Source organism: Henckelia pumila, chromosome 4 (assembly GCF_033568475.1).
Source record: "Henckelia pumila isolate YLH828 chromosome 4, ASM3356847v2, whole genome shotgun sequence".
In the NCBI taxonomy this organism is placed as follows: Eukaryota; Viridiplantae; Streptophyta; class Magnoliopsida; order Lamiales; family Gesneriaceae; genus Henckelia; species Henckelia pumila.
The window spans coordinates 214,233,981-214,258,974 of record NC_133123.1 but is presented as its reverse complement, the minus strand read 5'-3'; the positions used below and the strand labels follow the sequence as shown (position 1 = coordinate 214,258,974).

The window sequence follows — 24,994 nt, the reverse complement described above, 5'->3', positions numbered from 1 at the left end:
TGGACTACGCTTATGACCCTGCTCAACACTTCCAAAGGGCAGTCTCCTTCAACCGATAAATTGAGTAGTACGTTTGATTCTTCGGCTCATTGGATCATCGATACTGGATGTTCAAATCACATGACCGGTAATGCTACATTATTTAGCCAACTATTTGATGTTCCTCCTACTTCAGTTGGGCTGCCAAATGGACAACAAACCATTGCCACTAAGGAAGGCTCGATCACTTTGAGCACAAATTTGGTGCTCAATAATGTCTTATATGTTCCAAATCTTACTTGTAATTTGTTGTCAGTATCTCACTTGCTTGTTGATCTATCGTATTCTGTCACTTTTACTGATAAGCTTTGCATCATACAGGACCGTGCTCTGAGGACTTTGATTGGAGCGGGTGAACAATGTGACAGGGTTTATTGGTTTCGGCCTTTGCGACAACTTCAAGCTTATCAAGCAACTGTGAGAGAAAAACAAGACTTGTGGCATCAACGACTGGGACACCCTTCTCGGAAAGTAGATTTTCTTTTTCCAGATATTATTAAAATTACTGGAAATCAGAATGTTCATGTTTCCCATGAACCTTGTGGTATTTTTTTTACGAGCCAAACAAACTAGAAGAATGTTTCCTTTAAGTGATAGTAGAGCAAATGATGTTTTTGATTTAATCCATTCTGATATATGGGGTGCGTATTCTTTGCCTTCTAGTTGTGGTGCTCATTATTTTTTGACTATTGTCGATGACTGTTCTCGAGCTGTTTGGGTTTATTTGATGTCTGCAAAATCTGAGGTGCCTCAACTTATTAAGGATTTCTGTAAAATGGTTAATACTCAATTTTCTAAGCACGTTAAAGTTCTTCGAAGTGATAATTGACCGGCTATTTCGGTATGAATAAAATTCTACTGGCAAGCGAACCAGGTCAAATTATAATAAAGTGGACAACGGTCCAGATGTCGAACCCACAGGGACTGTAAAAATATGATTACCAAAATATATTTATTTCTACTTAATCTAGGCTAATTAAAAAGAGCGATTTCAGGTTTTTAAACTAATAACTAAAATTGCAATAAAACTCAAATTAATTAAAATAAAGCTGGAATATTTTGGATTACTTAAAATTTGGGAAAAACTTCGATCAAGGACACACGTAGGTACCAGACAATTCACACAACAAGCAATCTATCTAAGATATCAGACTTAATTATAATTTACGGGAATTTTCCTAAATTGTTCGAAAGACTATTTTTAGAACAATCAAACCTATTCAAATTTGACGGATTAATATTTCATAATTCTAATCAAATCCAAATGCATAAACACTGTGAAAATTCAGTAAACACCTAAACCGCATAATGAAATCGAATTCTATTTCTAGTCAGTTTTACACTATGTTGAAAACCAAAGTGATCGAATTCGAAACCTCCTCTGTACAAATTGGAATCGATTAACAAGCAAACAAATAACTGGCCAAGAAATTTGTAAGGCAAAGATAAATCTGATAATCAATAAACTCAATTAAGTCTGAAAATCTCAAATAAATAAATCAAGTTTTTACATAAACTGTCTGGCCCAATCACGTGGCCTTGATCGAAATAAAGAAAAACTACTCACAATTCATAATTCAAAACCAAATTTTAATCATGAATTGACAAATAAAATAAAATAAAAGAGAAGAGAAAAATCTCCCAAGCCTGTGCCGTAGCCGCCTCTCGAAATCTCCTCTAAAATTCTGGAACCCTTGTAAAATAATAAAAACTCCTATTTATAGTGTTTGGAAAGCCTTAAAAATTAATTTCCTAGTTGAAATATAATTTTCGGAATTTTCTGGCCCGTCGACACGCGCGCGTGCACCTTGGAGTCCTCGCGCGCGCGCAATTATATAAAACAGTGGCCCAAACTTTCTCTCTCGCGCGCGCGCGAGAAATAGTCCCGCTCGCGCGCGCTCCACTCACGAATCTCTGGAATTTTCTTCTGCGCGCGCGCGAGATAATGCCCTCGCACGCGTTATTTATTTTCTGAACATGCGCGATAGCTTTCTCCTCAGCGCTATCGCGCTTGATTTACAACTCTACACGTTATCGCGCTTCATTCCTCCTTGTTAGCGCTAGTTTTAGCTATTCCCATCTTCTCTTGCGCGTTAGCACTCCCTCATGCGCCAATCACCTTGTTTTAAGCGCGTTAGCACTCTTTCTAGCGCCAAAATCAAGAGCTAACGCGCTACAATATTCACCGTCATCGCAACATTCCAACTGCTCCGAGCGACGATTTTGAAAAATTCATATCTTAAGTTCTAACCGTCGGATTGACCTGAAATTTGGAATTCAGCTTCAAAACATCTTAAACTTCATTATGATCGGTGGAGATCGGATTTGGATCTCTCAAAAAGTAAATATGATTTTTAGATCAAGGCTGCTCCGTTATTCGCTCTTCAAAAATCTAATTTCCTACAAAATTAACCGGGGAAGTGAAATACACACACATGAACTAAAACACATAAAAATAATATGAATGCACACAAAAATATATATAAAAATATCACAAACTAATGCATACAAACTGCACTTATCAACACCCCCATACTTAACTCTTGCTCGCCCTCGAGCAAGACATGCAAAAACAAAATGCAAACAAAAACATAAGTAAGGACGATTCATAAATGTGCAAAGCCTCTGAGAAGTTTAATCACAAAACAAAAAACACAGACATGCTCTCAACTTTTCATAATACACCTTCGGTTTAACGTGAACGTGTGCGTGTGAAATGTCATTCCAGTTTCATACAACTTAGACCGAATTCGTCTCAAATCTGTTTAGCAACCTATGACAAATCAGTGCAAGTTTCACTTTTCAAGTGTCCATTCATTCCAACGATCTCTAGACATACCCACCTCCCTTGAGATAATGAATTACACACCTCCGGATTTTGCACCCGGTATTGCATTAGCCCCAATAATTACCCGCTGACTTAGCTATAACTGGATATGATACGAAAAATCATTCTATTTTTTCTTTCTAATCCCCTCATCTATAGCCCGGATGGAGCATCAATCCCATTTAACCCGCATACTTAGCCTTAAATTTAATCCTTTTTTTTTTAGGATTTTAATCCTTTCAAGGCCCGGATGGAATTGTATATAAATTTTTCTAGGTGCGCCCAAGATCATAAGTGTAAACTAGAGCCTCATCAAAATTCATAGAACACAATCAAGATCCACAAACCACCTATTGCCGTGCAATGGTCAAACAGACAGAAACTTCATCAAATCTTTTGTTACAGTCCACTGGTCTAACATTAGTGCTTAAAAATATTCACGGTTCAACCTACAGTTTCTCATGTCAAGCCAAGAGCAAAATTTTTCAATTTTTTTTTTTCAACATAACTTCATCATCATTGGCTATCATGACTCATCCTACTCATGCAATGTAAACAACAACAAAAACACACTATATGCAAACAAAAACGAAACACGACAAATGCAAACAAACACACAAATGCTATAAATTAGTCTACCCCCCATACTTATCCAAAGCATTGCCCTCAATGCTTCAGAACAATGAACAGAATGCAAACAAACACACAATGTAATGAAAAACAAAAATAACACTCCCCTGGTTTTCGATGTATTCTCTTCCTTCTTGACAGTATCCTCTGGGACGGTATCAGTAGTCTAGATTATCGGCGGGCACGACCAACTGGCATGGGAAAGAAACAATAATCAAATAAAAACAAAAATAAAAACCAAAAACATAATAAAAAAAAACAAAAACACTGGGTTGCCTCCCAGTCAGCGCTAAATTTATAGTCTATAGCCCGACTATACTCCTCTTTGAGTGGTGAAATTCAAGGTGGTTATCCACCGTCTGTGAAAAACTCGAATCAGTCCTGCACTTGCATGCTACATCATTAAAGAACTTGTGCAAGTGATTAATTCCTGTAGACAACTGCACCTGCAGACATGCACCAACATCATGCATCTCATCAACCAAACGAATAGCAGAACAAGATTTCAAAATTGGGCTCTCAGTAGCCGACTTAGACATAGTAAAAACTACTTGTTCATCGTTCAATCTCAGAACCAACTCTCCCTTCTCAACATCAACTAGGGCTCTACTAGCAGCAAGAAAAGGACGCCCTAAAATCAGTGGAACCTCACAGTCCTCATCCATGTCAAGAATAACAAAATCTACAGGGTATATAAAGTGTTCTATCTTGACTAGAATATTTTCCACTACTCCTCTTGGATATTTAATAGAACCATCAGCAAATTTAAGAGAGATAGCAGCAGGTTCTATATTTTCAACTCCTAATTTTCGAGCAATAGAATAAGGCATTAAATTAATGCTCGACTCAAGATCACACAACACATTCTCAAAAGACAAACTTCCAATATGACAGGGTATAGAAAAACTCCCAAGATCCTGAGATTTTGTTGGAAGCTTCTTTTGCAACACCGCCGAGCACTCTTCCTTCATTGTGACTTGCGTAAGATCATTCAGCTTCTTTTTATTTTTCAGTAAGTCTTTCAGAAACTTTGCATATCTCGGCATCTGAGCTAAAGCATCTGCAAAAGGTATGTTAATATGCAGTTTTTTGAAAATTTCAAGAAACTTCTTAAATTGAGAATCAAATAATAGTTGCTTAGCTCTAAGAGGGAAAGGTAAAGTAGATAAATCAACATTTTTATTAACTTCAAATTTTGAAGTCTTACCTTTCTTACCTGTCGTGGAGGATTTTTCTGTACGCACCTCCTCTTTTTCTTCATCAATTTTCGGCCCTTCCACAGCCTTCTCGTCTTCCGGTTGCTTCTCAGACTGTTCAGATTGTGATCTCGTCACTACCATAATTGCATTCACGCTTTTGGGATTGAGCTCAGTGTTGCTCGGTAGAGATCCAGTAGGACGATTTGACAATTGGGAAGCAATTTGACCCATCTGACTTTCAAACCTCTGCATCATAGCTTCTTGATTTTGTAAACGAGCCTCAGTACCCGCCACATATTTCATCATTATTTCCTCAAAGCTCGGCTTCTTCTCCTCTTGCTTGGACTGCCAGTTCTGATTATAATTATTGTTGTAGGAGTTTTACGGCTTCCGTCCTTGATTTCCCATAAAATTTACAGCATCAACTTCAAAAAACTGCTGATCCTCTTTCAGATTCCCTTGTGTTGGCGCTGTTTTCATGAGTGCCACTTGATGTGTTAGAGAGTCGATCTTAGCGTTCAGGGCCATCAAAGCATCGACCTCTAGAATTCCACCCTTCTTTTCCTTCTTTACATCCGGCCACCCAATATTACTCTCTGCCATGTTGCCAATGATCTCCCAAGATTCAGCTGGCGTCTTCCTGAATAAGCATCCATTGGCGGCAGCATCCAGCATAGATCGAACCGACTGATCGGCTCCGTTGTAGAACGTCTGGGTCTGCTGGCTTTGAGTAAGATTATGCTGAGGACATGTCCTCAACATCTTTTTGAACCTGGTCCACACCGCATGTAGAGATTCTCCCTCCTTTTGCTTGAAAGATATAATATCAGAGAATAACTTAGCCATCTTTGTAGGAGGGAAGTATTTCTTTAGGAATTCTTGGACAAGACCCGTCCAAGTAGTAATACAACCAGTCGGCAGGTCATCAAGCCACTCCAAGGCTTCGCACTGTAGAGAGAATGGGAATAACCGCAGTCTCACTGCATCAGAGGTTACCCCATTAAACTTGAATGTGTCGCAAATCGACAAGAATCGCTCCAGATGAGCGTAAGGATCCTCAGTAGAAGTGCCTCCAAATCGTGCTTGAAGTTGGATCATCTGAATAGTTGAGGGTTTAAGCTCAAAGCTGTTCGCCTCAACAGCGGGGCGAACAATGCTGGATCCATAACCTTCAACCGGAGGCCTAATAAGATCCCAAACAGTGCGGTTGTCAACTTCTTCTGCCATTTCTTCCTCAGACTCAGAATCAAGCTCCAAATTAAGATCTTTCCTAGCTCTCCGAATCCTACTAAGCGTGCGTTCTATCTCCAAATCGAGTGGTAGGAGATTTTTGAATAGTCGAGATCGGTGCATGCACTAGCAGATGAGTACCTGACAAACACAAATAAAATAAAAAAAATTCAGAAAGCAGATAAATAAAAAAAATCAGTCTAATCTCAAGAGAAATAAAAATTTTGATATCAAACAGTCCCCGGCAACGGCGCCAAAAACTTGACCGGCTATTTCGGTATGAATAAAATTCTACTGGCAAGCGAACCAGGTCAAATTATAATAAAGTGGACAACGGTCCAGATGTCGAACCCACAGGGACTGTAAAAATATGATTACCAAAATATATTTATTTCTACTTAATCTAGGCTAATTAAAAAGAGCGATTTCAGGTTTTTAAACTAATAACTAAAATTGCAATAAAACTCAAATTAATTAAAATAAAGCTGGAATATTTTGGATTACTTAAAATTTGGGAAAAACTTCGATCAAGGACACACGTAGGTACCAGACAATTCACACAACAAGCAATCTATCTAAGATATCAGACTTAATTATAATTTACGAGAATTTTCCTAAATTGTTCGAAAGACTATTTTTAGAACAATCAAACCTATTCAAATTTGACGGATTAATATTTCATAATTCTAATCAAATCCAAATGCATAAACACTGTGAAAATTCAGTAAACACCTAAACCGCATAATGAAACCGAATTCTATTTCTAGTCAGTTTTACACTATGTTGAAAACCAAAGTGATCGAATTCGAAACCTCCTCTGTACAAATTGGAATCTATTAACAAGCAAACAAATAACTGGCCAAGAAATTTGTAAGGCAAAGATAAATCTGATAATCAATAAACTCAATTAAGTCTGAAAATCTCAAATAAATAAATCAAGTTTTTACATAAACTGTCTGGCCTAATCACGTGGCCTTGATCGAAATAAAGAAAAACTACTCACAATTCATAATTCAAAACCAAATTTTAATCATGAATTGACAAATAAAATAAAATAAAAGAGAAGAGAAAAATCTCCCAAGCCTGTGCCGTAGCCGCCTCTCGAAATCTCCTCTAAAATTCTGGAACCCTTGTAAAATAATAAAAACTCCTATTTATAGTGTTTGGAAAGCCTTAAAAATTAATTTCCTAGTTGAAATATAATTTTCGGAATTTTCTGGCTCGTCGACACGCGTGCGTGCGCCTTGTAGTCCTCGCGCGCGCGCAATTATATAAAACAGTGGCCCAAACTTCCTCTCTCGCGCGCGCTCCACTCACGAATCTCTGGAATTTTCTTCTGCGCGTGCGCGAGATAATGCCCTCGCGCGCGCGTTATTTATTTTCTGAACATGCGCGATAGCTTTCTCCTCAGCGCTATCGCGCTTGATTTACAACTCTACACGCTATCGCGCTTCATTCCTCCTTGTTAGCGCTAGTTTTAGCTATTCCCATCTTCTCTTGCGCGTTAGCACTCCCTCATGCGCCAATCACCTTGTTTTAAGCGCGTTAGCACTCTTTCTAGCGCCAAAATCAAGAGCTAACGCGCTACAATATTCACCATCAGCGCAACATTCTAACTGCTCCGAGCGACGATTTTGAAAAATTCATATCTTGAGTTCTAACCGTCGGATTGACCTGAAATTTAGAATGCAGCTTCAAAATATCTTGAACTTTATTCTGACAGGTGGAGATTGGATTTGGATCTCTCAAAAATTAAATATGAGTTTTAGATCAAGGCTGCTCCGTTATTCGCTCTTCAAAAATCTAATTTCCTACAAAATTAACCGGGGAAGTGAAATACACACACATGAACTAAAACACATAAAAGCACATAAAAATAATATGAATGCACACAAAAATATATACATAAATATCACAAACTAATGCATACAAACTGCACTTATCAATAATCAACCCGAATTTACATGTCTTCGTCGGTTTTATGCTGACGCTGGTATTATCCATCACACCTCTTGTGTCAACACCCCACAACAAAATGGGAGGGTAGAACGTAAACATAGACATATTCTTAATGTGGCTCGGGCATTACTTTTTCAAGCTAATCTTCCCATTTATTTTTGGGGGGAAAGTGTTCTGACAGCTGCCTATGTAATCAATCGAACCCCTACTCCGTTGCTCAATCATAAAACCCCACACAAAATTCTCTTTGGTTCCCCTCCTAAGTATGATGCCCTTCGTGTATTCGGTTGTCTGTGTTTTGTCAAAACCCAACCTCATGTGAAGGATAAGTTTGGCCATCGCTCTCGTCGTTGTGTGTTTATGGGATATCCTTTTGTTAAAAAGGGTTGGCGATTGTATGAATTGGAGCAACAAGTATTCTTTATCTCTCGAGATGTTGTTTTTTGTGAACAAGAATTTCCTTTTGCTACCTACGTCTCTTTTCATAATCATGCTGCTGCACCTGATAATAAGAAATATTATGACACTATGAATTCTTTTGAGGATACTCCCTTAGCAAGAGGGAGTGCGGAACCCTCGCCTGTCACTGGAAATATTGATGACGGGAGTGTACACCACGTCACTCCACCATATGGTGGTGACTTCGACGTTGTCCAGAAACTTGATGATGGTGTCGCTTCGAATATTGGGGAAGTTGTGGTTAATGAAGGCGATGCTTCTCATCAAACTGGTCGAGGCCATCGAATAAAGCAACCTTCTAGTAAACTCAAGGTTTTCATCACCAACACCGTTCGAATTAAAAACCCTGTCACATCACCTATTATTGCTCCGTCAAACTCCTCAGGTACTCCTTTTCCCATTGCTTATTATGTAAATTATGATAAGTTTTCTACGCGACACACTCAATTTTTGGCAGCCATTACTGCCGGTACTGAACCCACCTTCTTCAAAGAAGCTGTTAAAGACCCTGGTTGGCGAAAAGAAATGCGAGAAGAAATTGATGCACTTGAAAAAAACGGTAGTTGGACTTTAGAGGACCTTCCACCTGGGAAGAAAGTGATCGGGTGTAAGTGGGACTATGAAATCAAGTATCATTCTGATGGTACGATTGAAAGATTAAAAGGGCACCTAGTGGTGTACGGGAATCGTCAAGTTGCCGGAATTGATTTCAATGAAACATTTGCCTCTGTCGCTAAAATGGTCACAGTGCGCATTTGTTTGGCTATCGCCGTGGCAAGAAAGTGGGAACTGCACCAAATGGATGTGCATAATGCCTTTCTACATGGAGATCTTGATGAGGAGGTATACATGCAACTCCCTCCTGGTTTTAACTATGTTGCTTCGGGTAAGGTGTATCGACTACGTAAGTCATTGTATGGGCTCCGGCAAGCGCCTCAAAATTGGTTTGCTAAGCTCTCAACTGCTTTAAAGGATATTGGCTTTACTCAATCTTATGCTGATTACTCATTGTTTAGTTATTCCCAGGGTGATGTCGTCTTACATGTTCTTGTGTATGTAGACGATCTTATCATCACAGGTTCTTCTTCTTTGGAAATCCAAAAGTTGAAGCAACAACTCAGTGAACGATTTCATATGAAAGACTTGGGTACTCTCAAAGTATTTTCTTGGCATTGAAGTCGCCCGTGGGAAGGATGGTTTGTTTCTTTCACAACGCAAATATGTTCTCGATATTATAAGTGAGGCTGGCTTACTTGGAGCACGCCCTGCTTCTACTCCCATGGAACAGAACCACCATCTTTCCACCATCAATGGCGACGTTTTTGAGCATCCGGAGAAATATATACGACTGGTAGGGCGCCTAATCTACCCGACGATTATGCGACTTGAATTGTGTTACTCCGTCCATATCTTAGCTCAGTTTATGGGTGATCCTTGTGTTGAACATTGGGATGCGGCTTTGAGAGTTTTGCGGTATTTAAAAGGTTGTCCTGGACAAGGTATTCTGCTGCATAGAGAGAATAACTTTCAACTCTATGCCTACTGTGATAGTGATTGGGCGAGTTTCCCTCTGACTCGAAAATCATTGATTGGTTACTTTGTTTTATTAGGCTCTTCTCCTGTCTCTTGGAAAACAAAAAAACAGCCTACTGTTTCCCGATCTTCTGCGGAGGCTGAGTATAGGTCTATGGATACTAATACATGTGAGTTAAAATGGTTATAATCTCTTTTGCGTTGTTTTGGGATAAACCATGATCGTCCCATGCAATTGTTTTGCGATAGTCATGCTGCTCTTCATATTGCGGCTAATCCAGTTTTCCATGAATGCACAAAACACATAGAAATGGATTGTCATTTTGTTAGTGATGCCTTGCTCGATGGCACAATCTCTACGTCTCATATTCGGACTGGTGCACAGCTGGCGGATATTTTGACCAAAGCTCTAGGAATATCACAATTTTCTATACTTCTTCGCAAGTTCGGTATTTGCAATCTCCATGCTCCAACTTGAGGGGGAGTAATAATATCTTTGTATATATTCTGTTAATATCTTTCCCCTTTTAGCTTATTCGGTTCCCTAGTTTAGATTGCTTTCTATGTAATTATTCTTGTTGTACAAGAAACAGTAGAGTTAGTTTTCGTATATATTTCTAGGCCTCGGCCATCTGATGGAATAAGAAGATATATTTTCCACAAATCTCTTTAGTGTACATCTAACATTTTTCAAGCAGAAAATATTGAAAATAAAAGAAAATGAGAATCCGACTTCTAATATAAGCAATGTGAATCCACGAATTGACTGTTGGTTATAGCCTCCTCATATTTATATGCCAAGAAATAAACTGAGAAATGATTCTCATTACGAATTCCATTAAACATATTTAAAAATCAAATTGAAATTAAAATCCAAATAATAGCTAACAAGTTCTATGAGCTAAGAAAAAACTACTGATGAACTAAAATGTTATAAAATATTGAAAGTATTTGTTGATGTCTGAAGTAGTTGATCGTCTTTGTTGAAGTGTGCTTCTATCAGCTCGACTGAGAAAGATCAAATAAAAGAGTAGATATCAGATGAGCTTAGTGATCAGATAAGTTCATGGTCAGATCGAATACTGGGATCAAATCGAAGTCTATGGGCAGATGAGTTCTTTAGATGAGTCCTGGTGGCAGATCGATTATCCGAAGAGTTTGGAGCTTGGTACAAGAAGGCAGATCAAAGCAGATCAAACTATGAGGACAGATAATTGCATTAAGAAGCAAATGACTTATCGGATTGGACCACGTTGACTTTAAGATTGGGCCATAGTAAGTTGTTGACCTAAAGCCCAAGAATAAAGTCGGTGTATTTTCCTATATAAGCAGATGGAAGCTGACCGTAACAAACATAACAGAAAATAAAATTCTTCAACCTCCAGAAAATATTTTTGAGAGAGAAAGAAGAGAGAATTCAGATAGAGAGAACTAGGGAGCATATTGTGACGTGATAATTCAAAGTGTTCAAGTTTGAATTGAGTCTGTATCTAGCGTTAGAGTTTTTTGATTTGAATTGTAATAAGCTCTGGTTTGAGCTTGGTTGGATTTCTCTGGTTCGTGATTAATAAAGTGGTTGTGTTATTGTCCCGTGGACGTAGGCAAATTATTTGCCAAACCATGTAAATACTTGTGTTATTTAATCGCTTTCGTGTGAGTTGATGATTTATCTGCGTGTGTTGGGTTTTATTTGTCTTTTGGGATTGTGTTCTTGTTATTGTTGTGTGTGTTTGCGTGGTGAATTATCTGATATATCAAATTTGTTTGATTGATTCCTAAAAAGTGGCGTCGTTTGTGGGAAACTAAACAAAGATGGTGGGATCAATGAAATTTGATATTGAGAAGTTTACTTGCAAGAATGATTTGTCGGTCTAGAGAATCAAGATGCGAGCGATCCTGATACAGCAAGGATTGGTGGAAGCCCTCAAAAAGAAAGAGGAGATGTCCGATGATATCAAAAAAAAGGATGAATTGATCGAGAAAGTACATAGTGCGATAATTCTTTGTCTGGGTGATAGACCTCTGTGAGAGGTGGCCAGAGAAGAATCCGCGGCGGCTGTGTGGCTTAAACTGGAGAATTTATACATGAAAAAATCCCTGGATAACGTTTGTACATGAAACATAGGTTGTATTCCTTTGTAATCAAGGATGATAAGAACCTTGAAGACCAGATCGAAGAATTCACCAAGATATTGGATGATTTAGAGAATATTGAAGTAAAGCTTGAGGATGAAGATCGGGCTTTGTAAAACCTATGAAAACTTTAGGGATGCATTACTCTATGTAAAAGAACAGACGATAACCTTGAAAGAAGTTATGTCTTCTATTCAATCCAAGGAACTTCAGAGAAAGTCAAACACAAAAACTGAATCGCATGGAGAGGGTCTTATGGTAAGGAGCAAAAGTGATAAGATAACATCCAATGGGAAATATAGTCCAAAATCCAGATCTAAGAGTCAAGGTAGATACCAGAACAAAAATTTGGGGAATCTGAAGTGATTTGCATGTCATAAGGTTGGGCATATTAGAAGAGATTATCCAGAAAGAAAAGGGAAGCAACAAGAAAAACACAAAGATGATGGTACTCTGGCCATAGCTTCAGATGGATATGACTCAGCAGAAGTATTGGTGGTTTGTAAATGTGATGTCAACCACGAATGGATACTGGATTCAGGGTGCTTCTTTCACATGTGTCCTATAAGGTCCTGGTTTGAAACGTTGGAAGAATCTGATCAGGGCATGGTACTGTTGGGGAATAATCAATAATGCAGGATAAAGGGCTCTGGAAATATCAGAATTAGGATGCATGATGGGATTGACAGAGTACTCACTAATGTGAGGTATGTGTCCAAGTTGAAGAGAAACTTGATATCATTGGGAACACTTGATGCTCAGGGCTAATCATTTAAATCAGGAGGAGGAAGTCTCTCAGTGTCTAAAGGGTCTAGTTATTATGAAAGCAGTAAAAAGGAACCTCCTATATTTACTACAAGGTGAGAAAGTGATGGGAAGTATAGCAAGTATTCAGGAACAGCAGGACAGAACCAAGCTATGACATTTGAGGCTTGAACATGTAAGTGAGAAGGGATTACATGAGCTGTCTAAATAGGGTATGTTGGGTGGAGACAAGATCGAATCACTGGAGTTGTGTGATAGCTGTGCTCTTGGAAAATCAAAAAGATTATCATTTGGTCAAGGAAGTCACACCACTGAGAAACCATTGACCTACATTCATTCAGATCTATGGGGTCCTTCTCGGACAAAAACTCATGGTGTAGGCAGATACTTCATGTCTTTGATAAATGATTACTCAAGGAGAGTACATATATTCATCTTAAAGACTAAGGATGAAGCTTATGACAAATTCATAGAATGGCTGCTCGCAATTGAGAACAAGAGTTATCGAAGAGTTAAACATCTGAGAACAGATAATGGGCTGGAATACTTATCAGATAAATTAATTAAGCTATATAAGGAGAAAGACATTACCAGACACAGAAAAGTGGCAGGAACACCACAGCAGAATGGCCTGGCAGAGAGAATGAATAGAACTCTTCAGGAAAGGGTCATATGTATGTTGATCAATGCTTCTCTTCCCAAGTCCTTCTGGGGAGAAGCATTATATACTGCTTGCTATTTGGTGAATAGGTGTCCATCCAGTGCTATTGGTTTCAAGACACCAATGGAAAAGTGGAGTGGAACATCTGCAGACTATTCAAACTTGAGATTATTCAAATGTCTTACATATGCTCATCTGAAACAGGACAAGTTGGAAGCAAGGTCAGTCAGATGTATATTGATTGGGTATCCGAATGGTGTGAAGGGTTATAAAGTTTGAAACCTGAAGTCAAGAGGTCCAAAGTGTTTCAACACCAGAGATGTAAAGTTTGATGAAACCAAACTGGGATATAAAATGAATACAGATGGAAAGGACAGTCAGATCAATGAGAATCTTAACTACCATTTGAGGTGGAGTCTTCTGTGTCAGATACAGGGTCAGATGAGATGCAAGATGAGAATGTGACAACAAGTGATCCAAAAGAGGACTTGAGTACCTATAATCTTGCAAGAGACAGAACCAAAAGGGAGATCAGAGCTCCTAAGAGGTTTGGTGAAGCTGATCTGGCTTGGTATGAACTTACAGTAGCTGAGGAGGTAGAGTACTCAGAGCCGAATACATATGATAAAGCTATGGCTAGTAAAAGCAAAAACAAGTGGATATAAGCTATGAATGAAGAGATGAACTCACTTGAGAAGAATCAAACCTGGACATTGGTAGACAGACCGGAGCATCAGAAGACATTGGGATGCAAATGGATCTATAAACAAAAGTAAGTAACTCCTGGTAAAGAACATATCAAGTATAAAGCCATATTGGTTGCAAAGGGTTTTGGTCAGGTAGAAGGGATAGATTTTAATGAGGTTTATTCTCCAGTGGTCAAACATTGTTCCATTCGGATTATGTTAGCACTGGTGAACCAGCTCGATTTGGAGCTTGAGCAGATGAATATGAAAACTGCTTTCCTACACGGTGACCTTGAAGAAACCATTTATATGGAACAACCTAAGGGCTTCATACATCAGAAAACACAGAATAAGGTCTTCTTACTGAGGAAATCATTGTATGGGCTTAAGAAAATTCCGAGGTAGTGGAATAGGAGGTTTGATGAGTTCATGATTGGTATTGGTTTTGTGAGAAGCCAATATGACAGATGTGTCTATCTGAAGAAGGATGAAGAGCAGGTTATCTTGTACCTACTGATTTACGTTGATGATATTTTGATTGCAAGTAAAAGTAGGGCAGAGATATCATCCTTGAAACAACATCTCAACTCAGAGTTTGAGATGAAAGATTTAGGAGAAGAAAAGAGAATTTTGGGCATGGATATAATGAGAAACAGAAAAAGGCAGGAGATTCATCTGAGTCAGAAGAACTATTTGAGGAAAGTAGTTCTGAAGTATAACATGAATCAAGCAAAATCTGTCATGACCCCTTTGGGACACCATTTGAAGCTATCTGCGAATCAGTCACCTGAAAGTGAGAAAGACAAGATGAAGATGGCTGGTGTTCCATATGCTAGTGGAGTTGGGAGTCTCATATATGGAATGATATATAGTAGACCTGATCTGGAATATGCAATCAGTGTTGTGTCAAGATTTATGACTAATCCAGGTACATATCATTGGGAAGCTTTGAAATGGATTCTCAGATATCTCATAAATACAACTGGGCTGGGGTTGAAGTTTGAGAAACAGCAAGACGGAATTTATCCGGTAGTTGGATATGTGGATTCAGAGCTGGGAACTTAGACACGAGGAAGTAATTGACTGGATATGTGTTCACCTTGTATGGTACAACGATCACTTGTAAATCTAATCTACAGTTAGTGGTTGCCCTTTCTACCATTGAAGCAGAATTCATAGCTGTTACTGAAGCCATAAAAGAAGGATTGTGGTTAAAAGGGATGATAGCGGAGCTTGGTGTGAAGCAAGATCAAGTTGTAGTACACTGTGACAACCAAAGTGTGATACACTTGGCAAAACACCAAGTCTATCATGAACAATCGAAACACATAGATGTGAAGATACATTTCGTCAGAGATGTCATTGAAAAAAGAGATGTGATCCTTGAGAAGATAGCATCTGAAGAAAATCCTGCAGATGATATGACAAAGTCACTGCCGTATGCTAAGTTCAAAAAGTGTTTGGACTTAGTTAATGCGGTGATTGAAAATTAGCCAAAGGAGGCTAGGATGGAGAGCAGCAATTAATCTGAAAGAATCAAGGTGGAGATTGTTGAAGTGTGCTTCTATTAGCTCGACTGGGAAAGATCAAATCAAAGAGTAGAGATCAGATGAGCTCAGTGATTAGATGAGTTCATGGTCAGATCGAATACTAGGATCAGATCGAAGTCTATGGGCAGATGAGTTCTTCAGATGAGTCCTGATGGCAAATCGATTGTCCGAAGAGTTTGGAGCTTGGTGCGAGAAGGCATATCAAAGCAGATCAAACTATGAGGACAGATCAATTGCATTAAGAAGCAAATGACTTATCGGGTTGGACCACGTTGACTTTAAGATTGGGCCGTAGTAAGTTGTTGACCTAAAGACCAAGAAGAAAGTCGGTGTATTTTCCTATATAAGCAGATGAAAGCTGACCGTAACGAACATAACAGAAAATCAAATTCCTCAACCTCCAAAAAATATTTTTGAGAGAGAAAAGAAGAGATAATTCAGAGAGAGAACTGGGGCGCAGATTGTGACGTGATAATTCAAAGTGTTCAAGTTTGAATTGAGTCTGTATCTAGCGTTAGAGTTTTCTGGTCTGAATTGTAATAAGCTCTGTTTTGAGCTTGGTTGGATTTCTCTGGTTCGTGATTAATAAAGTGGTTGTGTTGCTCTCCCGTGGACGTAGACAAATTCCTTGCCGAACCACGTAAATATTTGTGTTATTTAATCGCTTTCGTGTGAGTTGGTCATTGATCTGCGTGTGTTGGATTTTATTTGTCTTCTGGGATTGTGTTTTTGTTATTGCTATGTGTGTGAATTCTCTGGTATATGAAATTTGTTTGATTGATTCCTAACAGTCTTTGTCTTCTCTTTCCTCATTTATATTCAAATTCTACGCGGTATCTAATCCAAACACATTTTCAAAGGTTAAAAGCTCTAAAACAACTTATAAGCTATTGGAAAGAGCTTTTAAGCTCTGCCAAACGCCCTCTTATTGTCAAATTCATTAACTACATTTTCACCACTGAACTCTGTTCAAATTCCAAGGAAGCACCCAATATTTCTTCTAATTCCGACGTTGCCCTTCCATCGTCTCCTCCGCTAAACCGTCCACAAATCCCAAATTTCAAAATTAAAAACCCTAACCCCCAAAGAAACCCTTGCCTCGCCGAAATGCGGGCCATAATTTCATACGCTTCAAAGATTTCTGTGTCCAAAAGTCTTATCCGAACCATGTCCCAATCCACATCCATCCCCAAGAAGCAGGTTCGAATCCGAGACCACGGCTACGATGATTACATGGAAGTCGAGAAGAAGATGCGCAAAGTCCTCGGATTCCAAGAGCTGATCCTCTCACAACCCAACAAAATGATTTCCACTTCACGCCTGGACTCACTATCTCGCCGAATCGGATTTAAGCAGCTTGAAGCAGGTCGGTTTATCCTCAAATTCCCCCACGTTTTCGAGGTATTTGAACACCCGGTGCAGAGAATTCTCTATTGCCGGCTGACCAGGAAAGCTATCTCACAAATTCAGCGGGAGAACGAAGCTCTTTTGAATCAAGTACCGGAAGCGGTGACCCGTATTAGAAAGTTGCTTTTGATGTCTAACACGGGTCGGATTAGGTTAGAACATGTTCGGATCGCCCGCAAAGAGTTTGGTTTACCGGATGACTTCGAGTATTCAGTAATTTTGAAGTACCCGGATTATTTTAGACTGTTTGATGCTGATGAGACTAGGAACAAGTATATCGGAATGGTGGAAAGAAATGAAAATTTAGGTGTTTCTGAGATTGAGAAAGCGAGGGAAAGAGAGTACAGAGAGAAGGGCGCTGATGCAGAGGATGTTCGGTTTTCGTTTATTGTTAATTTTCCTCCTGGGTTTAAGATTGGGAAGTATTACAAGATTGCAGTTTGGAAATGGCAGAGGTTCCCATATTGGTCACCGTACGAGAACGTGTCAGGATATGACTTGAGGTCTTTGGAGGCACAGAAGAGGATGGAGAAGAGAGCGGTGGCAATGATTCACGAATTGCTCTCATTAACCGTGGAGAAGAAGATAACATTGGAGAGAATCGCGCATTTTAGGATGGCATTGGATTTGCCAAAGAAGCTGAAGGAATTCTTGCTCCAACATCAGGGGATATTTTACATTTCGACTAGGGGGAATCAGGGGAAGCTTCACACTGTTTTCTTGAGGGAGGCGTATAAGAAGGGGGAGTTGGTGGAGCCGAATGAGTTATATTTGGCTCGGAGAAAGTTGGCCGAGTTGGTGTTGATGAGTCCAAGAAAAGCAAGAATAGATAAGGAGTTAATTCATTACAGGAGGGGAAGAGAGGAGGATGATATGAGGGGTGTTAGAGGAGATTACATGGGGGTCGATTTTCAGATCAAGGAAAATGGTGGGACTGGAGAAGAGTTGGATGGTGTTTTAGATGTTAGTAGTTCTTCGGATTGCTCTGATGAAGATGACAGAATTGGTGTAGGAGAGTCTGTCTTGTGCGACTGATTAACGAAATTTGTCTTGTGCGATTGATTAACGAGATTTGCTATAGGCTGGTGATTGCCATGTAGCTAATTTCATGGGATGTGATAGGTTTCAAAAGATGTCCATCTCCAATCTGAGAACTGGAAAAATGAAATGTTGCAGTGGAATTTGAGCCTGTATGCAGTTTAAAACATTTGGGTTGTATCCATTGGTTGTTTTCGACTGAAGAACAAAGGTGCAGTTTGCATATGATGTTTCATAAACTCGGTTAACCTTGTAGATTGACGCGCTCTGTTCCACCTCTTTAGTTACTTAATGAGCTGCTCACTGGTCACATGATAAGAAAACATGATTGTATACAATCTATTTATGAGCTGACTTGGGGAAATGGTTGATTTTTCAAATGTTTTGAGGAGTTCTTGTTGCCTAACTCTCCTTGCATAAGAAGCCAAAATCCTTAGCTTTAAGCTAACACGATGCCCGACTTATCTGGTTGACATGATCCAAAGCAGCAATCAGTTTCCTCTTTTTTCCTGTAATCTTCCTTCTACCTTGTCACGACTCTCCACAAATTCCTCACGTTCTTTGGGAATTGGGAGAGAATGCTGATTCAGTCATTTGAGCTAGTTTAAGATTTCAAAACAATGCTGCAAGGTATTGATTATGTGAATGAGGTTGTCAGCGCCACTAGGATGGTGATGGGTAATTATTGCCTTTAAAAAATTGATGAATAAAGAGAAGTTGCATGTTGATGTATAGCATGCGGTAGTATGATCTAATTTTTCTGATTCCTAATGTTTAGGTACTGTTTGGTTCAAATGATAGGATAATTGAAGGATATATAATCGAAATGATTAGAAGTTGAAATGTAAGGTATTAAATTTTAATTTATCCTAGTAGACAAATTGTAAGATGCGATCTCATTTTTTTTAGGCACCGTAGATCAAAAGAGGAAATGGCTTTGCTTGAATTCGTAGGAAAAATCTGAAAAGATAATAAAAGATTGGTTTAATTTCTTGAAAAGATATGAAGGGTTCTCGAAAATTATGCTGAAATAATTGGTCTAGAAACAAAATGAAAAGATATAAAGTCATGCATCCTGTGGAATAATTGGCTACTTTATAGAATATAAACTGCAAATTAATCTGGACAGTACAAGGAATTAGGGTGGGCATTTAGTGTCGGGTATCGGTTATCCGACCCGACCCGATCTAGTTTTATCCGATCGGGTCGGTTATTTTTTAAAAAAATCGGGTTTGGGTACGCTTTTCGGGTTGGTGTCGGGTAGTATAATTACTACCCGATCGGGTTTGGGTACCCGACCTTTTTTTTTAAAAAAAAAATCAATATATATTAGTATGTATTATCCAAGCTCATATCCTCTCTATTTTTATTTTATTGCTTTCAACTAAAATGACCGTTCGTTTTTTTTTGGATTGGATATACATACAATATCACTTAAAAAATAATGATTATTTTTCCACATACCTCGATTATTTAATTGTTTGATATACATAGAATATAACTGGCCTCGCTCGATCAGTCAAACACTACCGATCGAGAGAGCACATTCTGCTCGAAAATCTGCAGAATTCTGTTGCTGTCAAAAGTTGCTCAAATCATATTTTCACAACCTATATCAATTCCAAAGCATGCTAACTCAATACCAAAGCATGTATATACATATGAGTCAAGTTCAAGTACAAGTTTCAAGCTTTCTTACATCAAACTACAAGTTTAAAGGCTACAAAAGCATAACTACCAACATGTTCAAAGTAAACTTCAACTACAGCATGCCAGACGTATTCTATCATGCTTGCAAGGCTTCTAACTACATCATTCAGCTACAACAACCCGAGTCCACACTTATAGACTCTCTCTCGAGCTACCCACGTCGATTCTGGCCAGCTCCTGCGCCATTTGTTGTTATGCACACATACAAAACAAGACAACAGCCGAAAACATCCGGTGAGTATATAACTCGTAGTATAATCAAAATATACATGCGTTAAAATAAAATCATATCGACTCTAAACATATCAACTCAAGAATAGAGTAATATAACGCATATATAAAGAATTGATTCCTATCACAGTCTTGCCATCAAGATTCGTATACGATCTTGACATGTATATCCATCTATCTTCGTCCCATCGGACTAGAAAATAAGGTCATATCAGACCTTGACATAAGAATCAATTCATATCTCATATCATATCATATCATATCATATCATATCAAATAAAGATCTACTACCTGAAATGGATCGACAACATCAATAAGAAACAATAAACCAAGTATGTGGTTTAGAGGAATAACTCAAGAAGCTTCATTCTCGAGTTCAAATCCCTGACTCTCGATGTTGTCTTATACCTTCTCGTTCTTCTCGTAGACGCATCAAATCTCAAGCAATTCTTCCTCGGTTCGAATTCGAAGTTCTCGAGTCGATCAATCTCTTGTCAAAGCTGAAATGAAGTGATCATACACCATATATATCAGCAATGGAATCCTATCAAATTCAATCAATCACTATTTAAACTCGATCAAATTTTTGAACCGGTGGAGTAACGACTAAAAATCGATAACCGAATTCAATCCAACAATCATATACAACTCATACAACAAAAATATCATCAAATCTTAGCATAATCAGAAGTACAAGGGTTCGTGACATAGCTGGAAATCATACTAACGTTATACGTTGTCCGTTATTCGATCCGGTTTCGATATAACAATACATAGAAGATCAAACATGCATATTCATTCTCGATTCTGATTTTCCTCCAACATTTAATTTTCAAAACATGCTGGAACAGAATAACACTTACACCAAATCGAAGCTCGTCGCAAGAGGATCGCAGCGCTATGTCTGGAATTAAATTCGGATAACCGGATCTTAGGTTATGACAAATTAAAGATGAAGAATGGAGTTGGAAATATGGTTTCACGATTTCTTAAGTCTAGAATCTGATAAACATACAATATACACATTCATATCTATTAAATCAACAAGTGTCCTCCACTAATTCCAACAATTGCACTTTGGCCCCTCAAATCTCCATAATTTGCAATGGAAGCGCTAAGTCGCGTCACGCCCAAATTATCCAACTCAATCAGATAACCAAGAATATGTAGTAGTGTGAGTAGGAATTGTTCTCACGAGAAAAGAAAAATTTAATGTGTTCTAAATAAACTAAAGGGGTTTTTTTTAAGTTTTGGGATTAACTACTGAAAAATTATGCAATTAGAGAAATATTATCACTATCATGCAAGATTGAGATTTAAACTGAGAAATAAATAAGAGACAAGTTTTGGTTTCGGTCGACTACACCCTTGATATTTATTCATTCAATCATCGATTCCCTAAAAATAATTAATCCTATCAAATATTCATCATCGAAAATCAAATTCCTGTTTCACCTTAATTTTAGTTAATTAGACACCAGCGTTCTAAATTAACCCTTACCAATAAATCAACCCGGTTTCCAGAGATCTCGATTTAAATTTAAGGTAGCATTCAAAAGAGTAAAACTGATGAATCTAGACAACACAAATACCAGCGATTGTATTTAATCTAGTCAAGAGTTGTTCCTACGATTTAACAAATTCAATAGCAAAAAATATCAAACGTAGTTGCTTCGCAAATTAGTTGATTCAAACAATTACGGATTTGAATTCCAATTTAGCTATAGCTTGTATGATGAAATGCTAAGATGTCCAATCCAAAAATTTCACATACAAGCATGAAATAAAACAGATCAACTATTGATACTCAATAAGGATTAAACCATGAAAATTGAATCTCATGAATAAACAAAATCAAGGGCTTGTCTCCCTCAACCAAGTATAAAAGTTTAGCTACAACGATTCATGAAAAACTCAAGAAAAATTCAAAAGAAAGGAAGAAAACTTGAGTGAAAATTGTAATACAAAACCTAGCCGCCAAAGAGAATATCCAAGTCTGAGAATTCTCTCTGAAAAACGGAATTAAAAGCCTGACAAAAGCTAGAGTCCAAAATAAAAGAGTTTCCAAATTTAACAATTTTTTCCCAAACAGCGACGCTCGTTCGATCGGTAAACATTGACCGATCGAGCGAGAAAAAATATGGCACCCTACTGTTTTGTAATTTTCGCGCGCCGCTCGATCGGAAAGATCTTGCAGATCGGTCGGTCAAGAATACCCGAGACTACTGTCTTCACATTTACATGCTTTGCTCGATCGGTTGAAAGCTGCAGATCGATCGAGCACTTTTCTTCAGGATAATTCCAGAATTTCCATTGCTCCAAAATTCCGTCCATGTATCTGCCAAAACACACAACCTAACCACAAAATCGGAAACACATCATGCAAACACAGAATTTGAAATACGAACAAAATACATAATTAAAACATATAAACGAATGCAAAACAACAACAAAATGACATTAACAAAAGCAACAAAAACACAACTATCAAATTCTCCCAGCGAGTAAGTCATGCAAAACAAAATGAAACAAAACAAACACATAAGCAAGGACGATCATGCATAATATAGCCTCAAAAAAGATTCTCATCTAAAAACAAGTTCTCAACCACTCTCGATCATCAATGATATACCTTTAGTCGAATGCAAACGTGTGTGTGTGACATGTTACCCCAGTTACATGCAACTTCAAAAGACAAAGTTTCAAGACTGTTCGCCGACCGAAAAACAATTCAGTGAAAGTCTCACAATCAAGAACTCTCTTCCCAACAATCCATCAACAAACACAAACTCTCTTAAGCAGCTTACGCATCAATTTTTTTTATTTCTTTTACAGTCCCAATAATTACCCGCATACTTAGCTATGAAATAGTGAATAGGATTTCATTCACATTCCAAGCCCGGATTGAATTGATATCTTGCTTAATTTTTTTCTTCTTTTTTCTTTTTTTTAAAGATATAACCCCATTTTATCCGCAAACTTAGCCACAAACAAGACGAATAGGATTTCAAACATCTTGCTCGCAACCCGGATGGAGTCAATGTCATAAACATGTTATAAAAGTTTGTTTTTAAAAGTTCCCAAGAGAGTAAATGCCATATCAACAAGATCATCGATACTCAAGAACCATCAAGTTCCACAAACACCTATTGTCGTGCAATGGTCCAACAGACATCCACAGTATCTAATACATCGCTACACTTCACTGGTTAAACAAGCATGCTTGGAATATTCAACAAACAACCTAAGGTTTCTCAAATCGGATCAAGAGTAAAAGTTTCCAAAACTTTTCAATTTCTCAACATAATTTCATCATCATAGGCTAAAAATCTCATCCTCAACTGATTCGTACGACACACAAACATAATAACATAATAACGCACACAAATCACAAATGAAATGCAACAACACACTAAAGGCAAAAATAAACTCGAACAAATGCAACACTCATGCATGCAAATGCAATACACCCACCCACACTTAAATGAAGCATTGCCCTCAATGCCTCAAACACAAAACACAACAAAGAACTAAACATAATGCAATGAAAAAAAATGAAAAACAAAACTGCCCTGGTCTAGCGGTCGGCGTCGTCCTCCTCTTCAATCTCAGGCGGAGGAACAAGAGCGGCATACTGGAACGGGAAGCGTGGCGGATAGGGTAGATCAGCAGGAATGGAAGTCGGGTCATGGCCAAAATGCAAAGTGAGATTCCTCAACAAAGCATCCACAGCTTGCGAGTTGTGAGCCTCCACAGTATTATATGCATCTTGGTGATGGGCGAAGGTGGTAAGCTCACGAATGGCATCGAATTGAGAGCGACGAGGTGGCTGAGGTGGTCTTGGGGCCTCCGGAGGATGATAAAAACGTCCGTCTTGCACAAAGTGCTTAATGCGATAAGCCCTCTTGGCCTCGATAGCGGCGGAGTCTATTGGGTGCTTAGGTTGCAATCATTCTTCGTCAGGACGAACGGAAACCTCGACACGGATGCATAAAGCAGTGATAATCATTGGAAATTAAAGACCCACGGCGGTGGAAGAAATGGGCCGGTGGATCTCGCTATGGATTACTCGTCCCACATCAACTGGCCAACCCATATCAAGAGCGTAGAGGAGTAGAGCACGTTCAAGACTGACTTCACTAGAATGCAATATCGACATCATACACCGAGTCAAAAAAGCATACCAAGTAGCCGAAATCACGCACAAATAGCGTTCCTTAAAATGCAGTGAGGAAATAGGGTCAACCCACGCAGCTCCATAATAGGTCAGTTGCTTAAGTAACTCGTCCACATTTGGGTCGAGTTTGAGGCTCTGATAAAGAGAATCATCGACCTCCGGTGTTTCCAGCAAAGAATTCAACTCCTGAGAAGTAAAAAAGACCAATTTTCCCCGGACAAAAGCTTTACTATCCATCCTCTCCGCGGCATTAGCATAAAATTCATGGAAAATGGATAAGACAGCGGGAGGAGGTTGCTTGCAAAAAGTTTCCCAACCATGGTCTTGAATAAACCGAAAGACTTCACTATCACTAAATGACAATTCGAATCCACGCTCGGGTATGGGAGAGCGGTGTACCTTAGCGTGATCGTAGCAATCACGCGCCGCTTGATTGACAAAGTGCCCGACGAGGTTGTGGGACGTGTTGGATGCCCTAGCTGCTCCTTGCGAGGATGACTCTCCGGTGACTCTAGCTCGCTTAGGCCCCATGTAGAAGTACTAAGATGACACAAATAAGAGTAGGAGCAATTCGTCGAACACCTTGTGTGCAGACAAAATTCCGGTAGATTCCTAGAACTGTGGCGGCCGATCAGAGACGAGGAAAGCCGACGAAAGTGCACGACTGTTGATAATGATCGGTGGTTGTGCCCTTAAACTTAGAAAATTCAGAGCGGCGGTCAGTGCGGCGGTGACAGACGGCCGAAGAAGGAGGCCGGAA

General features: G+C 38.8%; 1 protein-coding gene across 1 annotated transcript; it reads left to right on the top strand.

Moving 5' to 3' along the window:
• Positions 1-16,707: 16,707 nt before the first annotated feature.
• Positions 16,708-18,874, top strand: LOC140865383 (protein ROOT PRIMORDIUM DEFECTIVE 1). Its single transcript, XM_073270006.1, has one exon. The coding sequence runs from the start codon at positions 16,779-16,781 to the stop codon at positions 18,111-18,113; it is 1,335 nt and encodes a 444-aa protein (XP_073126107.1). The 5' UTR covers positions 16,708-16,778; the 3' UTR covers positions 18,114-18,874.
• The last annotated feature ends 6,120 nt before the right edge of the window (positions 18,875-24,994 follow it).